This window comes from Sinocyclocheilus anshuiensis, unplaced genomic scaffold (assembly GCF_001515605.1).
Source record: "Sinocyclocheilus anshuiensis isolate Anshui unplaced genomic scaffold, SAMN03320099.WGS_v1.1 scaffold617, whole genome shotgun sequence".
Taxonomy (NCBI): Eukaryota; Metazoa; Chordata; class Actinopteri; order Cypriniformes; family Cyprinidae; genus Sinocyclocheilus; species Sinocyclocheilus anshuiensis.
The window spans coordinates 706,101-724,047 of NW_015539890.1; the positions used below are offsets into that span (position 1 = coordinate 706,101).

Below are 17,947 nucleotides of genomic sequence, written 5' to 3' on the forward strand. Positions count from 1 at the left end.
TGTGATTGGTTAGCTGGGCCAGTGTGTGTTGTGATTGGTTAGCTGGGCCAGTGTGTGCTGTGATTGGTTAGCTGGGCCAGTGTGTGTTGTGATTGGTTAGCTGGGCCAGTGTGTGCTGTGATTGGTTAGCTGGGCCAGTGTGTGTTGTGATTGGTTAGCTGGGCCAGTGTGTGCTGTGATTGGGTAGCTGGACCAGAGTGTGCTGTGATTGGTTTGCTGGGATTGTGTGTGTTGTGATTGGCAGCACTCGGCGCCTGGTCGGGAAATGTCACGGCCCTTACCATAGACGACTGCTGGCTTCAGTGTAAATATTGCATCAATATCAAATCAATTTGAGCGCGATTTAAACCCGGATGATTGTAACCACTCTAAGTTCGTCTGTCTTTGGAAAGCTAGCGTGTCTCCGACATAGTGATAACACTCGTTGCCTTCTCTAGTGCAGCTCAACCAGGTCTCGTCCCATTCGTCGATATTTATGATATCACAAATCCCGGAAAATATGCGTTGTAGTCCAAACGAGTCGTTCGTTGTAGTTTTTGAAAAGTGATTTCTGTTAAATAAAATATCTCCTTTTGAAGTGGACTTTGAGCTTTAACTCTGCAGATCTTTTTACAGCAGCATTACAGACTAACTAAAGTTGAAAAAGTGAAAAAACATAATAGGATCCCTTTAAAGCTTTGAATGAATGACATAAATTAGATGCATTTTCATAACTTCTTTCCAGGGAATTTAAGATCAAATCTGGTGAATGGTTTCTGGAACAGCAAGCAAAGAAATTTCCGGATGTCAGAGGTTTGTCTCTTTGCATTAGGTAATTGTTTCCAAATTAATTAAATCATTTCCAAATTTGTAAATATTATTACACGGCTCACTGTATTTTTACACTTGCATTCCTCAGCCAAAATGTTTCAATAATCATGGTTAATTGTATAATTGACCATTGTCTACACTGTCTACTATCCATTGATACTACATATGTAATGTATGTACATCAAACTTTCATATATTAAATATATTGTCATATAAAGTAAAAGCATATATGAAACCTATTAGAAATGAGAACAATTTTATATATTAACATCTATACCTAGCCAAAACAAATATATATGTTTATGTATGTGTAATTAACACATTTTGGACATATAAATTTTATGTATATGAAGCTCCATCCTTAAACCAGTCATTATATAAGTAAATAAATGTCATATATGATAATAAGTAAATATAAAAGATAAACATGCATACTACAAAACCATATATATATATATATATATATATATAAACATACAGATTTGTGCATATATGTAGCTTTAATAAAATTGCATATATAAATAAAATGTATATTGTTGACATATAGTTGTTATATATAAAAATCATCCTATGTTATAACATTTACATACAATATACTAATTTTACTATAGGGATAGAATATAGGGATATGTTTATAACACATATAACACACACACACACACACACACACACACACACACACACACACACACACACTTGATGGTTTGTGTGTTGAACTTAACTTGGAAGTAACCATGAATGTTGTCTTTCTGTATTGGTTTTAGAAAACAGTCATGAAACCATCGGAGACAAACTATTACAGTCTTATCAACGTCTCAGGTTGGAAACCGTCAAATATAGACCTTGTTATAATAATCAATATAATAATCACATTTACTTTATGACAATTCATGCTCTTTTTAATCAACGATTTCAAACTGTTTTTATGGTTATTATTTTATGTTTTAGCTTTATTGCAGTCGTGCCTCCAACTCCTCCTCCTGTTTATGAAGCCTCATCATATAACAGATTGATTCATTTAACAGAACAGGTGAAGACAGTAATATGGATTTTTTTTCCTTTGCATTTCTTCATCACCTAATAATGTGTTTGTGTGTCTTTGTGTTAAACTAGGACCTCAAAAAATCAAAGCCATTTACTAAATCTGTGGAGAACCTGATGGTGTCTGTCAGTGCTCACATAAAAAGTAAGAGAACAAAACAAGCCATCTCTATGTTGATTGTAATAACATTGTAATAACTCATATAGCCACAAGAGTGTCTACAGCAGCAGGATCCGCGATGTTTTGTCTTGTCCTGATGCTAGAGTTCTCCAAATCTCAGAATGATCTGAGTGTGGAAGCGGGTCAGCTGACCGTGGATCACGGACTGCTGCAGAACTCAAGACACAAGAGCCGATCAGAGAGTGCCATCAACAAAGCCAATGTAGGTCTATGCAGTATTGTCTACAAGTATTTGTATTGCAGTTCATTTCCTGTAATTCCCATTCAATGCCATGTGGGACGTGACCAATTCACTTCAAAGGAAGAGGAAAAGGTGTCGTCCTTCATTGCTGTTGTTTTATAAACGATCTAAATTTGAGACTGCACGATTTATCTGTCAAAACTAGTGCTGTCAAACGATTAATCGCGATTAATCGCATCCAAAATAAAAGTTTTTGTTTACATAGTATATGTGTGTGTACTGTGTACATTTATTATGTATATATAAATACACACCCATGTATGTATATATTTAAGAAAAATTGTACGTTTATATATTAAATATATTTATATTTATATTAAATGTAAATATTTTCAAAATATATACTGTATGTGTGTATATTTATATAGACATAATACATGTACACAGTACACACACATATACTATGTAAACAAAAACTTTTATTTTGGATGCGATTAATCGCGATTAATCATTTGACTGCACTAGTCAAAACTGTTCTTGATAAATCCACCTTGTTTTTCCAGCCAACCAGGTTTGACTTGAAAAAAGTGGGTAGATGACAATTAGTAACCATTGCCTGCTGTGTTTGAAATCTCCAGTGGTTCTCAACATTTTTTTATTTTAAGAATGCTTTAGCTAACGTTAACAAATGTGCTGCACATTGATAGTTACAGTATTCATTAATCTTTGTTAATGTTAGTAGTTAATGTTAGTAACATTTGTTAGTTTGTGTTATCTCATGTCAGTTAATATTAACTGATACACATTTTTATTTTAATAGTGTATTAGTACATTATTAAATGAATATTAAAGCAGCACTATGTAACTTTTGGCGCTCTAGCGGTTAATAAGAATAAAATGCCTTAGAAGTGTTTTTATTGTTTGAACTCTCCAGTGGTTCTGATTTTAAAGCAATTTTAGACACGTTTTTTATTCACAATTTGTACCCAGCAAAATACCTTTTTTAAACGTAGGTTTGTTAATTAACATTACGTTTACATTTGTTAACATTAGTTAATGCATTAGCTCACATTAAGTGACGTGACATGACATGTGGCCAAGAATGGTGACCCATACTCGGAATTAGTGCTCTGCATTTATCCCATCCAAAGTGCACACACACAGCAGTGAACACACACACACCGTGAACACACACCCGGAGCAGTGGGCAGCCATTTCTGCTGCGGCGCCCGGGGAGCAGTTGGTGGGCTCGGTGCCTTGCTCAAGGGCACCTCAGTCGTGGTATTGAAGGTGGGAGAGAGCACTGTACATTCACTCCCCCCACCTACAATCCCTGCCGGTACGAGACTCGAACCCACAACCTTTGGGTTATGAGTCCGACTCTCTAACCATTAGGCCACAACTTCCCCCGACTTCCACGACTTTAACCAAAAATGAGCAGCACATTTATTACAATAAATGTTAATTAACACAATGTTAGTTCATGCTCCGGTTCATTAAATAACATTAAAAGATACACCTAGTAATAAAATTGAAAATAAACATTAATTAATAAATGCTTGTTATTTCATGTTAACTATTGTCAATAAACGAAACCTTATTGTGAAGTGTTACCAATATTTCAAAAGTAGAAAAATGTATATTTATTATAAAAAAAATGGCCATTAAATTGTAAGTTTTCTAAAATGAGGCTTCCTCAAATACTTTCAAAAACTGTGGAAATCCTGGTTCTTCAAAGACAAAAACTGAATTGAAATAAGAACTATCATAACTTTCAGTTATTTTGTCTTAATTTACATAATTTCAAGTCATCTTGAGGCCCTCTGGGAGTTTGTTGTGACCCCCTAATAATCAAACCTTTGTGAGAATCACTGTTTTACTGTGTACGTTTGAAGGTTAATTTGAACTAAGAATGAGATTGACTAAACAATTGACATTAATGTGACGTCCTGATTGATTTTGTCTCCTCACAGCTGTGCAAAGCACCAAGTCTTCCCAATCTATCCCACAACAGCAGAGGCACAGAGCAGTATGCTTCAACAAGTACTCTTTACCTGACAGATGACGACGCTTCATATACATCCGCATACAGCAATGAGCAGAGGGTATGTATTCACACGATATTTAATCCTGTTTGATCAGATAACTGATGAGTGCAGATCTCTCAGGAAGCAAACTACCTAAGGTCTGCGAAATTCTGCAAGATAACTTTCTGCAAAAGAAAGATATTTGATAGCGCTTACAGGCTCATGGGGATGAGTTGTGATATTGTGTATTAATTCTCTCTCAGGACTTTGAACATCAACATAAAAAAGTGTAATGTTAATAAATAGGAATTCATTCAAAAACATGTTTTGTACAGGACAGCAACAGTAGCACAGGAATGGATTGTGGGATCTCTGAAAACACTAGTGTGACCGGAGAAGTAGAGGTTGCCTTCGGTTACAACAACAGGACGTCCTGTTTGGAGATAACTGTCAAAGCCTGCAAAAATCTGATGTTTGGAGATATGAAGAAGAAATGTCATCCGTAAGTTGTTTTGATGGAGTGCATGTTTGCTGTGTATTACAGATTGAACAATGTTAGCAGAACATTGGTTGCTGTAACGTATTTGGCTCATATACAGTTGGCCTAATAAGAAATTGTTTCTTTCTGAACAAACAGGTATGTAAAGGTCTGTTTGCTTCCAAAGAAATACCACGATTATAAGATGAAGACAGTAGTCAAGATGGGAAATAACCCAGTTTACAATGAAACCTTTACTGTGAGTATTTACAACCAGAATTTACTGGTAAACACTGTTTAAAAAAATACAATTAAAGTGTTATTGTAGTATCATAGTATTACACTTATTATTGTTTTGAAATTTTTCCAATTTAATTTGAGTTAGTTTCAGTTATTTTGTTGTATATTTTCTTAACTGCTTACACACATTTTCAAAACTCTGCCTTTAAAAAAAAAAAAACTTTACACACAAAATGCAAAATGCCTCACATCTCTTGCAAAATGAAACACTGCATGCAAAATATCACAAACACATCTCAAAACCAAACATTTGCAAACACCTTTGCCATAATATTAATTCCTGTTAGATTTTTGTGTGTTGCATAGAGAATTGTGTGTTGTGTTTTGCAAAAAGTGTTTCATGAAATTGAAAAGGCTGAGAATTAGCGTTTGGTTTTGCAGATTTGGTGTGTGGTTCTGGTGTTTGAGTGTCAGGTTTTAGAAATTGTGTGACAAAAAACAGTCTGACCTTTAATAATCATCGGAATACTGTAGTTTAATGGATTTTAATAATTCAATTTAATAATTTAATTTAATTTAATTATTATTTCTGCTTTGTTTTGTTTTGTTTTGCTTTGCTTTGCTTTGCTTTGCTTTGCTTGACTGGTCATTTTGGTCTCTTCTGTTGAAGTGTCCCTTTGCCCTAAATGCCTTGTCTTGTTGTGGCATTATAACTCAAATTTATAAGAAAAGCAGTAGCTTTATTATTATTGTTGTTGTTTAGTTATTTTTAATTGTGACATTTAATTTTTTTTAGTGTGTATTAAGTCATTTTAAATTGAATTCAGCTGTATTTATTTTAAAGTACTATTTATTTATTTACACATTTATTTTTAATTTGCACAGATAGAAATGCATTGAAAGTATGACTATATTTTGAGGTTTTTGTGTGCTGAACTGTTTGGTGTGTGTTTGCAGTGTGTGGTTGCTGCTGAGCAGCTGGGCAGCAGTGTAGTTCAGGTGTCAGTGTGGCACTGCAGGGGACTCAAGCGGAAGCTCTTTCTGGGCGAGACGCTCGTCCGTCTGGCTGACTTGTGTCTGGAGAGCACAGACACTCAGCGCTCTGTCTGCTACGCACTCGGTCCAAAGGTAAGATCAGTCAGACTGGACTGACCTCATTAGAACATTATGAAATTTTCTGCTCTCTTCAAGTGCTTTTTAGTTGTATAAGACAATTTCTAAAATTGCATACATCTGCTCATGTTCTGAGGTATATCTGCTGAGCTTGTTCTTTCATAGCAGGGTTATCCACTAGGTGGCGATGTCGAGCTGCTGCTTAAAGCTCAATTCCAGTTCCTGCCACAGACTTGCCCACATACAGCCGGTATGAGACTAGCACTCCATTACACATTGTCAGCCAGCCCAGAATAGGACTATGAATGACTGTGTGCGAATGATTCAAAGACTGTCTTTTCTGGGCTTTGTTCTATATTAAGTGCTCATTATAAATGCAAGTTCAAATGTATTTAAACGTATATTAGGCCTATTTCAGAATAAAAACATAAGTGTAACTACTCAATCTCTACAGACCTTTTGATTGGAGCAGCTGGACAGCTCAAAGTCGTCATCACTGACGTGTCGAAGCTGCGTTTTCTGTCAAAAACAGCTTACATTGAAGGGTGAGTGGACAACTGTGTGTAAGAAGCCCATGTCTGAAGTAGTTCCAATACACTTATATAAAGAACAATGTTATGGTCGCAAAACTAGGCATAAGATATTAGATTTTACTACAAATTATAAAGGAGTTTTAATGCACAATTTTCTGCTAAGCTGTAATTTAATGTTAACATTTTAACATTATATATATATAATGTTTTATATATATATATATATATATATATATATATATAACTGAATCAAAAATGACTGTGAACCTGCAGTCTCCTTTCCACAAAAATGTAAATGTTGTGCCATAATCTGAAGGCATATATGGCCCATTACTTGATGTGATGTGCATTAATTGGGTATTAATGTCTTCCCAGAATCCTTTGCCTTCCTGGAGCTCGAGAGCTGGTGCAGAGAAGTCCAGCACTGAAGAAGACTGCCGGTTCTGTCCAAATGAACTTCAGCAGACTGACGCGTCAGGAGCTCCAGCAGGCCACGCTGCAGCTCAACCTGTGGGAGAAAAACACCTTCATCCTCACTGACCGTCTACTGAGATCAGCACGGCTGGCCGGAGGTGAGCTCCACACACAAAACAGACATTAAAAGCAGCTTAGGATTTTTACAGTAAAACTTTAACACCTAAAGGTGCGTGAAATGTATTTAAAATGATGTACACTCACATGAGATCAAGCCTCCAGTCATAAATGATTGACGTCAGTAGTTGTTTTTTGCATCTATAAATGAGCACCAGTAGAAAAATAATGTGTCTGCACACTCACAAACACAAAAAAAATATGGGCTTTTATGTCATCCTGTCTTATTTTGGCAGAATCGTCATGGCAACGTCTGCAGCAGATGCCAGGAGAGTGGCATGACTTCCTTCTTCCATTTCATGCAAATGTCAGCACAAGCATGAGGTCATAACTGAAGAAGGTGGATCCTTTCCATCAACCCACAGATCCTGGCGAGTGACAGTTGTGTTTACAAGCTCAATCCTGACAAACCAATGCCCAGATCGTCTTTAAAGTGCCTCATTCTTATCTCTTTAGACATGAACTGTTTTCTGTGTTGTTGCTTTATACAGTATATTTTATATTCATCATTTCATAACTTATTTAATAAATTAAATATTTCCACAAAGGCAGCATGCGGTGCAGTATTCTGTTTTTAAATAAACACACCCAGATCTGTTCATCATAAATCTTTATTTCTAATATAATAAACACCTTTTAGGGGAAAATAAATAAATCCAGTTGTCAAGCTTGATAATAGTCACACTTTAAAATGTTAACCCAGGGTCAACTAGTTCTTAACCTGGGTTAGTTACTAGATTCATAACCCAGGATTAAAAACAATGTTAAGCCCTGTAAAAACACTCCTCATCTGCCACTGGATGGTAGTGCGTAGTGTGAAAAGCTTATTTGTGTATGGATGACATCAAGTAATATTTTAAACATTAAAACAGCTCATTTTGATGGTGGAAAATCAAGAATGAATTTAAGACTTTCAGCCTATGTACAAAACCCCCCCCAAAAAAAGCAACAACAAAAATACTATTCTATTTGTATGAAAGTGGCACCACATGGTTACAGGCATCACAGAAACAATTTACTAAATTGTCATATTCGCCCATTTGTATGTCACTCAAAAAACTCCATTCTTCTGTTGGATATATTTTACATTTGGTCCCACCAGCAGAGTAAAGGTGTCTTAACACTACCTGATTTGTGCTATTTTTAATAGTTTTAATTAAAATATGAAGAGCTGCTAGCAAGTCCGTGAGAAACTCTGCTCACAGATCCACGAACACAGCATATATCAAAATCTCAATATATCAAAAAATGTAGATACCTACTGAGATTACAAAAGTCTATTAAACAAATCTTCCTTCATCCCACTGTCATGGCAATAAACATTCAGTAACTAGTTCAAAGTCATAAAAAAAATCAGTTTGTATCTAATGTAGGAAATCTAAGGATTTAACATGCATTTGAATATATATATATAAAAGTATAACTTACAATATTAATCTCTTCAAAAAAGGAATCATGACAGGTCAGTACAGAATTCAATAAACAAATGAATCTGCACTGTCATTAGTAAAGAAGAAAAGTACATCTACCCATAAACCTTAAATAACCCAAAGACTGAATAAATAAACACTATAACAAGTATTCTGGCAAAAGCCATATTCAACATGAATTAAAGAGTTTTAATATCAGACAAAACATAAAATGAACCATACTGCCAAGCCCTGTGCTGAGTGGATCATTAATACGAAAAAGGGGGAGAAAAAGTACCACTTATCACAACCCAAAATTAATTAAAATGATGTTTTGGCCAGATTATTGAATTACTAACATATATTTAACAAAAGGAGGATGCATTGTTGGCACGTGTTTAAATATCATTTAGCTTCATATTTTTATGGCAAAAGCAGATTTATTTCAGTACATTCTGTGAAATTGGTAACATTTTACAATAAGGCTGTGTGTGTTAACATTATTTAACACAATTAACTGAGCAATGTGTTAATGTTTATGGCTACATATACTGTATAAACAAACATTAAAAGTTATCACTAATTAGCACTGCAAACAAAGAATGAACCAATGACCAAACATTAATAAGTGATATTGTTCATTGAAATTGTATGTTGATGATTCCTCATACATTAAATAATGCTACAGTACAGAACCTTACTGTAAAGTATTACCGTGAAATTCAATGTACACCACTAAGGGGTAAACATGTGTGTCAAAGTGTGCAGTTTTTTAATAATTTAGTTTTTAGTGTGTGTTGAACCAGTGTTCATGTCAAACGAATCAAATCTGTTGCATTACTGTGTGCGCACTTATGTGCTTTTGTACGCAGGATGTGCCTCTTGCATTGACCACTCAGACGTAGGGACAGAAAGAAAATGGACAAGGGCTTTGAGACTCCTTTCCTCCTTCCCTCCCTCCCAAAGTTTCCAGGTCCAGATATTTTATAAGGCCTCAAACTCATCAATCCTCTGTTTAGTGTTGCCCTGGCGAATCTGCCGGAGAGTTTTGTATTTGTCTCGGCCGACGCGCACGTTCTCTGTGTGCAGCAGGTCGTTCTGAGTCTTCTTGGTGTCGTCACGAGCCTGGGACAACTCTGAGGTCAGAGCCTGTAAAGAAGATAATGTCAGCGATTTAGTGATGCTTCTTTGATCCATGACTGAAGAGAGCGATAAGAGCTGAATCCATGTGATTTCGCAGAAAAGGACTTAAAACAACAAAGTCATAACCCTACATCCTCATGTAGGATACATTTGCATTAACAACCTAGAACAACATTGCTGTTCAGGCCTAACCCAATGTAAGCCCCTAAACCCATTCAGAACAACTGGATATCTAATTGACAACATCCTCCGATTTAGGTTAGGAATGTGTTATGGTTGGGTTTTGGGGGAGGGATAGTGTTTGAACGGTTTTGGGATAATAGTGTTTGGACTGTTTCATAGTAATGTTGTTTTAGCACAGTATGTTATTTCAGGAACATGACCTACTTGGCAAAATCACATCAACCATTCCTAACCCTAACTGTTGACTAACCCTGCAGGCAGAGGGAAATTATGGGTTTGTAAGTCAAGCTCCAAGCCCAAGCCTAAATCCTAAGAGCCTAATCCTATTTCCAAAATCTGTTTGGTTGATAAGAGTGTTGCCCAGGACCAACAAAGATCTGTTAGCAGTACCACAGTAATCATATGAGACAACCTGATGAACCAAAGTAGGACATGTTTCATGTTTATAGGCATCCCTGGGGCTAGACACCTAACGATTCCGGTCAACCAAGAAAAGCTCTAGGTCTAACCAACCCTAAACCGAACCCCAACATTCTCCTAAAAAGAAAGGCAAATTGCTAGTAGATGTTTTTTTGGGGAGCAGGGGTTAATCATTCCTACTCACAGAGAGCTATATTAGCCACTTTCTGACATGCAGTAGCTCCAGTACTCCCCGAGAAGGCCTAGAGCCAGGAAAAGTGGACCCGAAGAGATTTTGTTCTCTTGCATTTGCACCTACAATGGGAACCCAGCTATGATAGAGGATGGCAGAATCAGAGCTTTTGTTGGTTTTATGTTATTGACATGGGAGTTGGAAAGGCAACGAGATAAATCAACTACCAACTTATGTGCAAGTATTTACTCAATCAATTCCTGATTAGTTCCTTCAGTGGGAGAGGGGCTATTCCTAGTTTAGCTTAGCTTAGTTCCAAACCTGCTTCAATGCATCCTAGATTTAAGTTTTAAGTAAAACCAAATATCTTGATAAGCTGGTTCAGGGACTACTACACAACTAAACTCTGCAGGAAAGTGGATCTCCATGAGTCAGAATGAGTAACCCTGTTCTAGACCCTTAACCTAAAATCAGAAAGCAATGACAGGTTATAGGAATGTTGTATAGGACAGGGTTATTCAACCCCGCTCCTTGAGACACACTGGACTGAATTCAGGTCCAACCCTAATCAAACACACCTGAACCATCTAACCAAGGTGTTCAAGATTACTTGGATCCAGTTGAATACCCCTGATCCAGGACCAATAAGGTCTTATAAGACGTTACAGGAAGGTAGCTCTCTGGAGCGCAGGAACAGTTTAGTTCCGAAGCAAACAAACCTGGTAAAGACCTTGATTAGTTGGCTCACTGGTGTTGGACTACATGAAGGCACTAGAACAGGGATGTCAAACTCACTGTCCTGCAGAGCTTATCTCCAACCCTAATTAAACACACCTAAACAGCTGATCAAGGTCTTCAGGATTGCTATAAGCTTCCAGGCAAGTATTTTGAATCTGGTTGGAGCTACACTATGGAGGACACTGGCCCTTTAGGAGTGGAGTTTGACCCATGCGCATTGTGCACTAAAAGAACCAAACTTTACAGGGGCTATATTACAGAAACACCCTTATTCTAGAATACCATCTTATTTGTTTAGTAGCCATGGTGATTTCAGGTAGGAACACACTGGAGTCAGATCTTAACTTAAAACTTAAGGAAGTATGAAATCCAACCCTGCCCTCAGAGGGCTACCATCCAGCACAGTTATGCTGCGTTCAAGTCCTCCTGGGACATTCGTACTTACGAGTTGACAAGTCGTAGTTACGCCGTCAGGTGCGTTCAAGTCAGTTTAGTCGGCACAAGATGGCGGTGTACCTTCTTTTAATAAATTACAAGAAAATACAACAGGGTCTGCATTTTTTTTTACTTGGATTTCAGCTGCGTAACAAGAACATGACCAATTTAAGCTTATAGGACAACTAAACTATCAATTTAAACAAAAATTTAGCGTCAACTACAGACGTTGCATCCATTGATTCCGCCATGTTTCTCATTGACACGCCCCAACTCGGAATCTCTGGGCTTAAAGAAAATTTCGAGTTTCCCACTCGTAATCACGACTTTGTGGTGGCGTTCATGTGCGTTCAACTCGTAAATACGATCTATCCGACATGACTTGAACGCACCATTAGCTCTAACTCTTAATCCAACACACCTGGACCGGCTAATCAAGGTGTTCAGGATTACTTGAAAATAACAGGCATGTGTGTTGGAGCTAAAGGTAGCTTTCCAGGAGCAGGGTTGGCTACCACTGCCTAAAGCCCTAAACCAGGGATCCTCAAATCTGGCCCACGAGATCCACTTTCCTGCAGAGTTTAGCTCTAACCCTAATCAAACACACCTGAGCATGCTAATCAATGTCTTCAGGATCATTAGAAAATCACAGGTAGGTGAGTTTGATCAGGGTTGGAGCTAAACTCTGCAGCGCATTGGCCCTCCAGGGCAAGATTTGAGGAACCCTGCCCTAAACACACTGCACACTTTTCAGCAGTCCCAGATGAAAGATTGGCATCGTGAAACAATTGTGGCGATTTCTGTGATCGTGGCTCCTAATCGGCAGTCCTGTGTCGTACAGTGAGAAAGGTTCAAAGACGGCTGTTCATCTTTGGTCTTGCGATATAGCCCATGATGCAGCATGATCACTGCACAGTGTGTTTGCTGCTACAATCCACGTTTACGGACCAACCAATAAAAATACGACATGGCGCTAAAACATAAAACTGCTTACCTCAAGCTCTTATCCCTTCCTCTTTCGCCGCTTCCACTTTTTTTCAGCACACATAAAAAAAATATAACTGCTAAGGTGTGATTTATCATGGTCTTTTTTTTTTTTTTTTTTACCACTAGCGCATGCTGATGACGTTTAATTTTTTCTATAGTAACGTCGTATCGTACGAGTCAACAGGTGTCCTCATCGTACAGTCTACACACACATCGTAGCCAAGTTTATTAAGTCCATGTCGCACAGTGTGACATGCAGTGATCTTATAGGATTGCTAAAATTGTGCAGTGTGTTTCGGGCTTTAGGCTCTAATCCTGGAGCCTAGGAAAGTTCACCCAGTTGCTCCTGCAATGTTATACTTACCAACAGCTGTTTCTGAACTCGTTCATTCTTCTCGGCCTCAGTGATTCGCTGTTCTTCGTAGCGGTGGTCATTGATACCGCCTGTCTGCAGGTCTGCACTGTAGCTACTGTTGCTCTCGCCATCTTCGTACTCATTCTCATCAGGTTCATATGCAGGTGGTGGTGGAGGGAGAGGCGGCGCCGTCATCACCATGTGAAGCTCCTCACGGGTCTTCACCAGGTCATCTTGGGCCTCTTGTGCCTGGAAGAACGCAATCCAACACCACAAATATAAGACTACCAATCCAGTTCTTGAAGAATTTAAGAGTGCACTACAGCTATGGATATACAGACAGCTTTCGGACAAATTTGCAGGAATGCAAACTCATCAGGGGTGAAAAAGGTGACGGGGTTAATGTCTTAACGGTCTTACTCTGTGCTGCCATGTCATGGCTTCCTCCTCCTTGCGTTTTTTGGCTTCCTCCAGGAGTGCAATACGAGCAGTATGTTCTGCCAGCTCAGCAGCCTGAAAGAGATGAATGGGGAGGATTGTTAATGGGGGAAAAAATGATAGACAAAGTAATTTTTCAGAGAAAGAGTGTTGGGTTCTCACCAGCTGTTCTTGACTCGTCAGCTGATTCTGGGCTTGACGGGCCAGTTCCTCCTTTGCGAGCAGTGCTGCCTGCCTTTCTGCCTCCAATCTGGCTGCCTCCTCCTCTGCCAGCCTCCGTTCACTCTCCAGCTGCATGGCCCTCTGCATTTGCTCCTGCAGGTCTGAAAACACGCATCCAGATTTAATTTAAAGTGCAACCATCATTACATTTCAAGTAGGGGTCTGGGCCTCGCTGTGGATGGTGATGCTCTAACAGTTACAGATCTGGGAGATTAAAAGGGTCATGAACTAAGAAACCAAAATTCCCTTGATCTTTTGACACATAAGAGGTCACTGTACTATAAAAAGTTTCTGTACTGTAAGTTTCAGAATTCAACACGTTCTCGTTAGTTTAAAAACAGCGTATACTGAAGCCAGTCAGCCAAAAGGACAGGTTGTGGAATGTGCCACTCTATGATGTAATAGTGTGGCTAAACTCCACCTCCACAGAAGATAAACGCCTGCTTCTACATCGCTGCCTGTTTAGCCCCGCCCAACGATTCCCACATGTATTGTAAATAACGAGAGAGTTTGACGCAGGTCTATGCAGAAACCAAATGATAAAGATGGCTCTGAAGGCACAATTCGGTGGGGGATTTTCAGAAAGATTGAAACTAAGACGATGCTGTGCCGAATATATTGGACCTGACAGCAATGTTGCACCACACAAGTGTGAGTAACTGTTTTTATTACGTGATCACTATTGCTTTGTCTATTATTACATATCATTTGATATGTACTGAGTATTTATGCGTTTTTAACCTAAATCACAGCAGCGTATATCTGTGAAGGATGAAGGCTGTCAAACATACACAACTGTTATCCAATCAGAGCAGTGGGTGTTTACTTCTGAGTCTACAATCCGCCACGCCTATTCAAACAGAGCGTTCTGATGAGGGGGTTAAAAACAGGACAGAAAATAGCCTATTACGTCTAAATTATGTTTTTTTTTTTGGTGTAAAAATCTTGATAACATTATAAGGGGACCTCAGAAAACAGTGCAAAATAATAAAAAAGGCAGTTGATGACCCCTTTAATCAAAAGATTTCTGGTCTGATACAAGACAGTTGCGACCAAGTTATGTTTTAGCACTTTTGCTTTAGCAAAGAAGTTTTAGTCCTTGTAGGCTATTCTACTTTGAATTCTACTTTGAAGGGAAAATCTTGAAGGGAAATCTTTCAGCATTTACTCAAACACTGATATGACCTTTATTTCATGGAACACCAAGAGAGAATTTTAGTAAATGTTCATGGTGGTTTTTTCCCTCCATACAATGAAAGTTGATGGGAACCAAGGGCTGTCAATCTCCAGAAAGACCCAGTGAAGCATGATTAAAGTACTTATGATTCATGCACTATATTCCAAAATATGTGAGGCTGTACAATAGCTTTCTGTGTCGAACAGTTGATATTCACTGAACTCTTGTTTGACAGCGGTGGACACCATTCACTTTCATTTTATGTATAAGAGAAGACCTGATGAAAAAGGCAGAAGTATTGTGTCATATTGTGACAGAGCTCATTATCGGACATTCAGAAAGCTTTGTTGGACTGTGTATAGTCAGAGATGGCTGATGGTTTTAGCATGCATGGCCACAAGATTCAGTAACATTTAATCCAGAATAACAACACATAGATTACTGTGTTCACATATTACTAATTTCTGAATGAAAAATTCCTTGTCTAATAATGTAGTCTTATACTGAATATCAGAAAGGCAAGCTTTATGGCAAACACAAAAGAAATATGACATGCGAACAGCAGAAACAGAGTAACAGGTGCAGTATGACACCATCTTGTGTTTGTATTGCCAGTCAATGGTATTGTCAGCTGGAGCACAGTCATGATCAAAGTATATTGTTTCTGCTTTATAGAATAACAAGCTAAAAGGTTACATAAACTCAAAAGACCAAAGTGACCAAAATTATGAGTCAAATTTTCCATACGGACTCATGGCACAACAACAAGCAAAACAACAGTCACAATGATTGTTAGATTTTAAAAACTATAATCTATAGTGTGTTGTTTAATAAAACTAAATACTGACCGTTAAAATTACATGCCTTTTCTAAAATAAAATCAGATAAAGCTTTACATTTTCCTCAGTCAAAATTCAAATGTTGACTGTTTTATTTGCTTATGTGAATGCAGTCAATAAATACAATCATCTTGCATTAGACATGAAAATATTTTAAATCAAAAAATATTTTTTTTCTTATGATATTTTTTCCAAATAAAAGCAAACACGCTGGATCCTGGCTTCTTACCTTTTTCCGCTTTTTTGGTCTTCTCCTCAAACTGGTAGAGTCGCATCATCAGCTCTTGTTTCTCCCTCTCCATCTGCTCTTTCTCTCTCTCTATGGCCTCTCGTCTCTTCTTCTCACTCTCCAGCTGAGCTCTGCAGATAAGACACAACCAAAGAGAAGTACAGTGACGTTTGCTCAGGACGCCACTCTATACCCACACACAAAACTCATCTCTCATACTGACCTTCCCAAGGTGGTCATAGTTCCTTGAACAGCTGCAAAAACAGCTTGTTCAGAAATCTTTATGGTTTCCTGATGTTACAACCATGAGCAGATTGACAGGACCACTCATGTTTACATATCAATGTCTATTCAGTATTCAGCATCTTGGCCCACCCTGATCAGCAGCAACATGAACTTTGATCAGCCAATCACAACAGAGATCATTTATATATAAAACTGTTTAAATGCCAGCCATTTGGAAAGTAATTTGCAGCAACAAAGTAACTGGAGTTGACTAAAGGCAAAACAAAAAAACAAAGGCAAAACAAAAACAAACAAACAAAAAACCAACACAAAATAAATATTACAAAAATGAGCTAAAATAAATTCATACCAGGCTTTTGTGAAATAAGATGCTACGTGTAGAATATGGTGTAAAATATGGTCAAACAAACAAAACAAAACAAAAAGAAAAGCATAAAGATAAAATAAAATAAGCGTAGAATATAGTCAAAACAAATGAAAAAAAAAAAAGAAAACAAACAAAAAAAATCATCAAAATAAACTAAAATAAATATTATAAATGACAAATTCAATTCAATTCATACCAGGCTTTGCCAAGCCAAAGATTCTAGTTTACTAAACTAAACTAAACTAAACTTCATACCAGGGACCTGTTTCATAAAACCAGTTTACCAAATAAGCCAGGCTTATTTCAGTTATTCTGACTTATTGTCACTTGATTTGGTTTCCGAAAGCAAAATTACCATAGCTCAAGCTCAGTCACTGTGGCAACTTATGCTGAGAAACTAACCTGGTCAGGAGCAGACTAACTGTTAGAAGCTGAGCTCCTCAAATACTGACCAATATGAACGCATCGATATTACCACTGACTCGCTCACATACAATTGGTTGACTTTATTATTAGTCCAAAAATAAAAGTAGCTACACAGAAAATGCAACTTAAATAATCAAATAAATAAAAAAATATAGGCTACAACCAACTGTATTTAATGTCTTGTGCCCAAAATGCAATGACCTTTTTTTAAGATATGAAAACATTTTAACACCATTGCTACATGCGCATTCAGTTGATCAGCAGTTTCTAGCCATGCAGCCTTTCTCTCTGATTTTATGACAGCTGTGCCTTTATTAAAACATTACAATCTAAAATTGCTCTTTAAAAGCATTAAAAACACTCAATTAAAACTTAAAATCACTGAATTAAAAATGAAAATAAATAATAGAAATCAGATTACATTTTAACTGATAAGAGGAACACACATTTAACTCATTTGAGCTAGTAGGGCTGTATTAGCCAGCTTACATTTGATTTACAGTTACTGCTATCATAAAAATACACTTATATATAGGATAAAAATTCTACTTGTGTCACATTTAATGCCTAACAACAAATATTTTAGCAGAATGTATATTTTATTCAGAATTATTGCGCTATTATTCTATTCTGTGCCGTCTGTATAGCGTGCATGCACTCAGCAGAACTCGTTCACTCGCGTAAGCCTTGTCCACTCCTGACAGCAAAATGGATATATTTGCATGACTTTCTACCATTTACAGATGAAAAATATACCTGTGACATGTCAGTTATGCACTGAGGAAAACACAACATCTCAAATGCATTAAACAGCACAAATATGTCTCGCTGTTTGCCATGGTGGATCGATTTGATCCATGATCGACATTAAGAGCTGCTTAAGATTAAGCGTGCACATCAAATTATCCTGACTCACTGAACCTGGATCGAATTAGTGAGATTGCGTGAACTTAAATTGTCGTTTAT

At 37.4% G+C, this 17,947-nt stretch overlaps 2 protein-coding genes across 3 annotated transcripts in view; one reads left to right on the top strand and one right to left on the bottom strand.

The window, feature by feature from the left end:
- Positions 1–8,200, top strand: part of LOC107685758 (synaptotagmin-like protein 3) — a 15,730-nt gene extending 7,530 nt beyond the window's left edge. Inside the window, exons 5-17 of one of the 2 annotated variants that reach the window (XM_016482462.1) lie at positions 725–792; positions 1,575–1,629; positions 1,759–1,840; positions 1,924–1,996; positions 2,116–2,234; positions 4,187–4,318; positions 4,576–4,742; positions 4,878–4,977; positions 5,916–6,086; positions 6,237–6,321; positions 6,526–6,616; positions 6,980–7,176; positions 7,432–8,200. In XM_016482462.1, coding sequence (XP_016337948.1) covers positions 725–792; positions 1,575–1,629; positions 1,759–1,840; positions 1,924–1,996; positions 2,116–2,234; positions 4,187–4,318; positions 4,576–4,742; positions 4,878–4,977; positions 5,916–6,086; positions 6,237–6,321; positions 6,526–6,616; positions 6,980–7,176; positions 7,432–7,526 — 1,435 coding nt within the window. In that variant the 3' untranslated portion in view covers positions 7,527–8,200. The remainder of the gene's footprint in view (positions 1–724; positions 793–1,574; positions 1,630–1,758; positions 1,841–1,923; positions 1,997–2,115; positions 2,235–4,186; positions 4,319–4,575; positions 4,743–4,877; positions 4,978–5,915; positions 6,087–6,236; positions 6,322–6,525; positions 6,617–6,979; positions 7,177–7,431) is intronic. The other variant, XM_016482463.1, reaches the window with a different exon arrangement.
- An 824-nt stretch (positions 8,201–9,024) lies between these two features.
- Positions 9,025–17,947, bottom strand: part of LOC107685759 (ezrin-like) — a 28,621-nt gene continuing 19,698 nt past the window's right edge. Inside the window, exons 10-14 of the mRNA XM_016482464.1 lie at positions 15,943–16,073; positions 13,638–13,798; positions 13,458–13,550; positions 13,047–13,286; positions 9,025–9,753 (exon numbers count right to left, since the gene is read on the bottom strand). Coding sequence (XP_016337950.1) covers positions 9,589–9,753; positions 13,047–13,286; positions 13,458–13,550; positions 13,638–13,798; positions 15,943–16,073 — 790 coding nt within the window. The 3' untranslated portion in view covers positions 9,025–9,588. The remainder of the gene's footprint in view (positions 9,754–13,046; positions 13,287–13,457; positions 13,551–13,637; positions 13,799–15,942; positions 16,074–17,947) is intronic.